The sequence below is a fragment of the Takifugu flavidus genome, chromosome 18 (genome assembly GCF_003711565.1).
Source record: "Takifugu flavidus isolate HTHZ2018 chromosome 18, ASM371156v2, whole genome shotgun sequence".
Lineage (NCBI taxonomy): Eukaryota > Metazoa > Chordata > Actinopteri > Tetraodontiformes > Tetraodontidae > Takifugu > Takifugu flavidus.
The window spans coordinates 4,708,763-4,716,771 of record NC_079537.1 but is presented as its reverse complement, the minus strand read 5'-3'; the positions used below and the strand labels follow the sequence as shown (position 1 = coordinate 4,716,771).

The following is an 8,009-nucleotide window of genomic DNA, read 5'->3' as shown; positions in this document are numbered from 1 at the left end:
ATAGCAGATGAAGGAAATCACTGAAATCCCAAGATGTTTTCATATATGTATGTATATATGTATAACCCCACAAATTTTGATCATACATAAATCATCTGTGCGTGCCTGGCCCTTGCTTAGATACGATTTGGTGTGTTATGAATGATTCATTGGCTCTCCCAGATTCATCTCACAGTTTTAACAAGCAGGTCCTCAGCACACGAGTGGATGAGCTAAGAGCTACTGCTGTCAAAGATTATGTTTACGCTAAATACACGAGATCCGGCTTTGATTGGGAAATGCTTCCAATTTAGGAGGAATGATTTGTGAGTTTAGTCCAGCCTCTAATCATTTTAACATACACAGACAGGGATCATAACGACATGTGAAATGCATGCAGAAGGTTTCTTTAGGTCTCTCCTGGCACCACTGCTAAGTTCTCTACTCTTAATGGTCAATTCCTGAGGAAGTAACAGTCATTTCCTGGTCACGAAAACAGCCAAAGGGCGAGAGTGCGATAAGACAGAAACTGCGAGGCTTTGACATACACGCTCCCCACCTCTCACTTCCTCTGGCCCTCCCATGTTCTTCAGACTGCGCCACAGGCCTCCTCAACCCACCACATTCTCAGCCGCAGAGCGGTGAACCGCTATCACCCAGAATGAACCTTAGATCCTCCAACCTGCCGCTGCTGCTCCTGACCGGCCTCCTACACTTTGGTAAGGAACCTGAGGGGGATGAGTGGAATTGCCTGTGTGGATCTCCTGTTTCTCACATTTATAATTTTTCCATTTCCTTACAGGTCCTATCAGCAGAGGACAAGCATGTACGTACTTCTGCTTTTATGGGTTAGGGTTAAAAGATGGGCACTTTTAGGTTTTAGCTTTTATTTGACGCTGTTTATAAAGAAAGTTATTTTTATTTAACGCTGCTATTTTCTGCAGAAAACGGTCACTGTATCAAGCTCTCGTGCCCTCTTTGACGTTGTCAAATCTTTAGAGATTTAGTGATGCTTTATTTAGCTGTCTCGGGTGGTTCTGGCTCTTACATGGCAGCCTGAGCTGCTAAGGAACTGCAATGCAACACGAATATGAAACGAAATGTTGTAGGGTGCTGTCATGTTGGACAACTTTTCTTTATCTGTGACACCTTGATGGGTCTCTGCAGATACTCCTGGCTTTAAACCAAAGTACAGATATCTGTATTACCCTCTGTGAGATTGGTGCTTGTCTTGTGCTTGCAGACAGGGGCAAGGAGAGGAGGCTAATGAAGTAGTCTATCCAAGCTATTACAAGCGCGCCTGGAATCAGCCATACATGCTAATGTACAGACAGAGGTGGCCTGAGCCAGCATACTTCACAGAGGGTGTGGAGGAACTAATTGTTTGGCAGCTACACAGGCAGGTTACACCAAGCTGCTGTTTACTGAGGAAAAGTAGAAGCCGGGATAAATCAACTCAGCTCTCCCCGGGGAGGCGCCGAGGGTCAGCTGCTGTTTGTTGAAGGTTTTTCCTTCCTTCAGCAGCTCTTGCTTACTTTGCAGTGGACTGGATACCAGGGAGCGCTTTCCTGTCGACATCACCTTTAGTGCAGAGAAAATAATGGGCCTTGGCTGTTATCTTGTGGTCAGGACTGTGTCCCTGATGTTGGTTTTACATAAATAAGACTGGCTGATATTTCCTTTTTGTGGCCCTGCAGCATACATTATCGATACCGTCGACCTTGGGATCTTACCCAGCACAACCGTTCCGAGCGGGACGCCGGTGAACATCGTATGCAAGGTCAACGTCATCTATGACATCACCCAGAACCTCAACCACACCTTCCAGATCAGCCGGCACGATGCCATTATCTATACCTTTACCACCAAGGAGGACATGCTCACGTACAAACTCAACCCTGCCAGGGCGGCTGATTCTGGAAGTTACCAATGTAGAGTCACGGTGAAGGAAAAGAGCAAATCCAGCTTCAGCCAGAAACTCGTCGTCACAGGTAGTCGGGGACGAAGGTTGAGCATAGTTTTATCCATTGCTTAATATTTTACACGTTACGTTTTGATGTACTTTTTGTTAAAACCCACAATGCCGCTGGTACAAATTCAACAGGTCTTAGATTATAAAATGTTAATTATGCATACTTTTATGAAACTGTTCCATCATTTACAACAGCTATGCAGTTATAATAATGGCTGCCCCAATGGGATTTTCTTCTCCCCAGGTTTGCAGACCCCTACTCTATATATAAATAACACTCAACCCTATGAAAGCGAAGAGTTCACGGCTGTGTGCAGCGCCCCAGAGGAAAAAGGAGCCCTCATCTTCCGCATTTACCAAAGATTTGCAAACGGAGAATCTGAAATAATAAAGCAACTGGCCCCAAGTGTGAATTCTTCTGAGACCACACTGGTCCTGAGGCCTGTGGGAGACCGCGTGCTGTACTGTGACTATGAGATCAATCTGGTTTCAGGGCCCAGACGTTCCAACCACAGCAAGGAGATCTCATTGCTAGTCAAAGGTGATTCCATCAAAAGCCACCCCCCACCCCCTTGAGAACGGACATCTGAGTGATTGTTCTGCCACTGCCTTGCAGGACTTCAGATCGCTCCCATCATGAACGTCTTGCCGTCTTCAAATGTGTCTGAGGGTGACGTCGTGGAGGTGGTTTGTAAAGTGGTGAGTGATCTGAAGAACGTTGAGGTCTACCTAACGATGGACAAGAGGATCCTCAAGCAGGCACCCATAAGCCTCAATCATAGATTCACTGCGACTGTGGAGAACTCCGGGGAGCTGGTGTGCAAAGCAGTGTGGGGAAATGTGCAGAAAGAAACATATCAGACCATCACAGTCAACGGTAAGATCTTTGCTGCTTCAGTTTTTTTCCCTGAAATCGTTACTTCCTCAGTTTCTCCTTCCTGTTCGATCAATAAATCGCCAATGTGCTTTCTCTGTCCCACTGACAGAGCTGTTCTCAAAGCCAACGTTGACCGTCAAACCCACAGACATATTCGAGGGGGACATTTTCAACTTTTCCTGCTCCATCTCCAAGTATGATCCCCAGAGGATCAACAAAGCCACCTTAAAGTTATCCTACTACAAAGACAACGTGATCATCACCACCTCACAGGTGTACAGCAGCAGGGCACACCCATCACAAAATGGCAACTACACCTGTAAGGTGCAGGCCCAGTACCTCACGAATAGTTTTGTGAAAGAAAGCCAGATAGTTGTCCTCAAAGCAAAAGGTGAGCCTGAATTCTGGGTTTTCCCGTTCTAATCACGACCATCTTAGCATCTGAAGCATCCTAGCCTTGTTCTCCATAACTGGGACCAGAGCCTTACAGAGCTTTCTTCTTTCTGCAGTTAGGATTTCACAGCCTGTCCTGAGTGTGGTGGGGGGGACGTTGGTGTTGGGAAAGGACTTCCAGGTTCTCTGTCATAGTGACAACGGCTCCCTGCCAATTACCTATAGCCTGTCCAGGCCCAACAAACCGGTTGAGACCCGGATGGTGTCCAATCCAGGAGAACAGGCCATCTTCAACGTGACAGCCCTTTCCAAGGATATAGACATTAAACACATGAGCTGCCAAGCCCGAAACAGCCAGCACAAGCCGGCCATGGCGCAAACTCTGCATTACACCAAATTAATAGGTATGTTGGATGCTAAGGCACTTGGGAACAAACAAACAAACATCACCTTTGCCCAACAGGAATTTTGTTTGCAGAACCTGTGTCGAAGCCGGTGTTGAAAATCGTGCCCAACATGGGGGACGTCACCGAGGGGCAGGACGTGACGCTGGTGTGCTCGGTGCAAAGAGGCACGGTGCCCATCCTCTTCACCTGGCACCACACTAAAGAGGGCCCCATTGCCAACCACACCTCTGACAAACTGGAGGCGTCCTACAAGATCACAAAGGTGCGAGCGGAGCAACGAGGAGCGTACTATTGCGTGTGCACCAACCCGGCCAGTGAAACCAAGCAGAGTCAGAGGGTCACTATCGGAGGTACGCTTCACCGATCGCGTGGATGAAACTACTTTGGACCAGGTGGGGGGGGGACTATTGAGTCCCTGCCATGAGATGAAGCTCAAATCGTAGTTCATGATGGATTAACTCACCCCTAATGGGTGATTTTCTTTCCTTCTTTTTTCATTTCTGAGCACTAAAATGAAAAGAAGTCGGAACTGCTTGACACCTCCTGAACACCTGTTTCCTTTCTACAGTGAAAATGGCAGGATGGAAGAAAGGTCTCATAGCGGCCTTCTGTATCCTGCTCTTAGTGGCATTACTCCTAGTTTTCATCTTTAAAAAGCATCTTCTCTGGTTCAAGAAGAAGGCCACAAACGAGCTGTCAGTGTAAGAAAGAGTTTTGGCATTTTAAAGGTTTTTCTCTTCTGGGTAGGTTGCATGGCGACGCCTGCGCAACATCCTGTTTTAAAAAGCTGATTGTGTTCTGTGTCCACCTCGTCTCAGGAAGTCGGCAGGCACCAAAGTTGAGCGTCTGAGCCTCACCCAGGCCGAGGTCAGCGAGGCCACCAATGGTACCGTCTATGACACTGATCTGACTGTTGAGAACTCTCTAACCTGGAACGCTAATTTTGCCTGTGTTGGCTCTTCAATTGCATCCATCTTTTCTTTCAAGTCACACCAGGAATTTTGGGGAAAAGTGTTTGGAGCGAACACGTCTCAGGTTCTGGTGAGTGGTTTTTTAAAATCTGTTGCATGGCCAGATTTTTTACTCAGGGCACCTAAACAATAGGAAAGTCTGGGGGACTTGGTATGATTTGGAGGGGAATGGTGAAAGAAATTGCACCTTTATTTGGTTTGGGTCACTCTTTTGAAAGCAGCCCAAACTGCCAGGACAGCTGCTGCAGTTACGACAGCTGCTGCTTGCGGAAGAAAAGCATGAGGAAGAACAAAACTGAGCTCACTGATTGGCAAAAACCAAAAATGGAAGTACAACAACATGTTAATAAGCTCCTGCAACTCATCAGGGAAACCACGTACACTCCAGGACATTTAACCAGGTTTTCCACCTCTACTAGTCCGCTTCTTTGGATTCACAGTGCTGTGGAGCACTGTCACTTCCTTTCTCTAGTTCTTTTCCCATTTCCTCTCTTTTGTTTACTTCCTTTCCTTGTTTTACTCATTCTCTTTGGTTAACTTCCTGCACCGGAAAAGAGCTTTCACGCCTGCCCAACTGAAGCAGACCATCCGAGGAAATGATCTCTGATCTATTTAAAGTGGGACTCCTGCGCCCTTAGATAACACACTTACCTTTGACTGAAGCTGGGGCATCTTCTCATGTCTCCTTCTTACATCATTTTATATTACAATACTAAATTACATGGAGGATCAATAAAATCTGTTGATGGGCAAATTGACACAAATGATGAAATCAAGGAATAGACAGGAAGTTGGATTAATCCCATGCACTGTTCTTCACTGCAGAGTCCGATGACCAGCACAGTGTGACCTCTCCAGAACAGCCAGAACCTCAATACACCGAGGTCCAGATCAGAAAGGTCAATCCTGACAGAGGTGAGGCCCCTCGAGACTATTATTTTCAGGTTCCTCATAAAAACGTCATTGCTCTGATGCCTCTGCAATTGTGTGTTTGGCACCAGCTCCGGTGGAAAGAGCGACGGACACGGTGTACAGCGAGGTGCGGACCTCTAAGCAAGGTACGGTGAACATCCAGCCCATCGTTCTCTGTGAGAGAAACTAGGTCAAGCAACAGGAAACAGGAGCAACTCCCACTGTAAACATTTGCATTGTTAGTGAACCAATTCCTTATTAGAGCAGAAGGCCTGTGCGCCAGGTGTCCACTTCCTGCTTTCGTCAAAGCGAACTTCCTGTTCTAACAATCCCAACAGAACAGCAGGCATGTCCGGTTAAGCAGACGGCCATTGTTTGATACTCGCAGGGGAAATGATTGTTCATTGTTCAGTGACTAATCCTAATGGTGTAAATACATCAGCTATGTCCTCAACAACTATGAGGCAGCAAAACAGAAAAAGTTAATCGCACTTTTTCCTCCTATAAATAATCCAGTTTCCCTAAATGTGTATGTTGTTTGTTTGTGCAGCTGCTCCAGAGGAGGCTGATGGTGTAAGTTTTAAACACCCTACATCACACACACACACACACACACACACACACTCCCATCATAAACGGAACCCCCACCGGCTGCTGTCAGTTATTTTTTGAGGATATTTAGCCTAAACTGGATAATGGTTTGTTCTATTTATTTTGTTCCATTTATTAAATATTACCCTGGAATTGTCTGTAGAATTATGCAAACTATTGTGTCATCTGGATTTTGTTCTCCTAATACAAATTGTGTCCTAGACGCGATATTCATGCGGCCCTTTAGAAGAATTGCTGCAAGTCAGCGAGCTCCTTAATTGTCTGGTGCAGCGCTTTGGTCTCTGATGTAGCTTTAGCCGTTTTATGTTGTGTGGTGATTAACAGTGTTAGCATGCCGGCTATAACATTAGATACAAACAACATTAAGTTGGCCGTTTTCCTAGTCAGAAGAGATTGCAATATTCAGGAATTTTCCATCAGTTCTTTGATAAATTAGAAAATGCTATATGGGCTAGACCGTTTTTAGAGATTATTATTCTTATTTTTACATCATTCTGTAATCAAACAGGTGTCATGAGTATTTACAAGAGCAACAGTGACTCAAATACAATGTTAATATCATTAACCTAGCCGAGAGGATAAAAATGACAGAAATAAGCTGTTTAAAGTAGGCCATGCTTTACAATACCTTTTACAATAGCCTTTTCCCTGGTATATTTCAGCTATGTTGTTATTGGGCATTTTGCTTTCATCTCACACCAGAATATTTATTTTCCCATCTCTGCTCTACCTGTGTTTGGATTTGTCAGTTTGAAGGGTCAGTGGAGTACGCGGAGCTGAATCATGACTGTGATCAACAGGGCGACCATGGCGACCACACAGTTCCGGCTGAACACAGTGTTGACAACAATATGAGCGACCACAGGGAATGTGATCATGACACGGCACCGGACTGCTAACTGACTCACAGGGATATTTATTCCTCTATTTATCCAGTTTATGTGCAGCACAAACAACAGCGCCGAAGCCAGATTGTACTTTTGTGTGATTTTAGCACTATCCACACTGTAAAATGAGCCGCGAGAAGGCAAATAAACTGCTTTTGCTAAGTCAGTGTGTTCCTTTCGGTGGATGTTTTCCAGCCGAGATGCAGAGAGAGGATGTGCTCTGTCACCCCAGAGGAAAAGCCGTTCAAATGTACATTCTTCCACAGCTGTGAAACCTGGCGTTTGAAGCAATGGCGCCTTTTAAGTGACAAGGCTGAAATTTTATTGATCAGCACAGCTGTATGGAAACAGACTCCAGGCGGGGTTCCGTGGAAACGTAGTGCCATCTGGCTGTGAGCGCTATCACTGAGCCCTCTCACTGTCCATCAACTTCTTTCCTCCAGTGTGTGAATGTCAAAAATGCACCGTCGCCGACTTTGGTAAGCATTAACATTTTGCAAATGAGCAAATTAGCTTTTCAAATGTCGGGATGGGGAACACAGGTGGATCTGGTTACGGCGCCGCTGACCTGGACCAGAATTCGAGGGCACGGCTCAGGTTCACCTTACTGCTGTCAACAGACTGGATTATGAGGACGGATGATTTAGTAGGAAGCTCTTATGACATTGAAAAGCAGATCAAATCCACCTCGGGGTGGGGGCAGGGGGCAGGGGTGGGGGCTTGACACACGACACCAGAGCCAACGTTCTCTCATCTGCATTCTGAGCCCATGTGGAAGGCCGAGGGTTCACGTTTACCGTCTCCTCGTCCGAGGTTTGATTCGCAGGCGTCTCTGATCTCTGTAGCTCCTCCACGGCCGAGGTTTTTTTCCGTAATTGCGATAAGTCTCGGGAATGTGTGTGGCATGTGTGGTGTGTGTGGTGCGGTGCTGCCCAGCGTTTGCACCATTCCCTCATGTCCCCCAAATGTAACGTGCTGATGGATTTGGCCTCCGGGTGC

General features: G+C 46.2%; 1 protein-coding gene across 8 annotated transcripts; it reads left to right on the top strand.

Annotated features, from left to right (window-relative positions):
- The first annotated feature begins 512 nt into the window (after nucleotides 1-512).
- Nucleotides 513-7,172, top strand: pecam1a (platelet and endothelial cell adhesion molecule 1a). 8 transcript variants are annotated; one of them, XM_057014636.1, is made up of 15 exons: nucleotides 513-698; nucleotides 782-805; nucleotides 1,677-1,970; nucleotides 2,196-2,492; nucleotides 2,568-2,828; nucleotides 2,938-3,219; nucleotides 3,338-3,625; nucleotides 3,685-3,978; nucleotides 4,197-4,329; nucleotides 4,447-4,514; nucleotides 4,625-4,669; nucleotides 5,425-5,514; nucleotides 5,601-5,657; nucleotides 6,062-6,084; nucleotides 6,873-7,172. In XM_057014636.1, exons 1-15 carry the CDS (start codon nucleotides 641-643, stop codon nucleotides 7,020-7,022), a joined length of 2,364 nt encoding a protein of 787 aa, XP_056870616.1. In that variant the 5' UTR covers nucleotides 513-640; the 3' UTR covers nucleotides 7,023-7,172. The 8 variants fall into 8 exon arrangements, 6 of the variants coding, with proteins under 6 accessions (XP_056870616.1, XP_056870618.1, XP_056870620.1 ...); XM_057014638.1 differs by having other exon boundaries at nucleotides 4,616-4,669; nucleotides 6,924-7,172; XM_057014635.1 differs by having other exon boundaries at nucleotides 515-698; nucleotides 4,616-4,669.
- Nucleotides 7,173-8,009: the final 837 nt, after the last annotated feature.

What these genes read in the sequence shown, in the direction of transcription:
- pecam1a (XM_057014635.1), top strand. Translation starts at nt 641, where the DNA reads ATGAACCTTAGATCCTCCAACCTGCCGCTGCTGCTCCTGACCGGCCTC. An exon ending in TATCAGCAGAGGACAAGCAT is followed by an intron (nt 806 to 1,676) that starts GTACGTACTTCT and finishes GTGGCCCTGCAG; the next exon opens with CATACATTATCGATACCGTC. An exon ending in CTCCAGAGGAGGCTGATGGT is followed by an intron (nt 6,085 to 6,872) that starts GTAAGTTTTAAA and finishes TGGATTTGTCAG; the next exon opens with TTTGAAGGGTCAGTGGAGTA.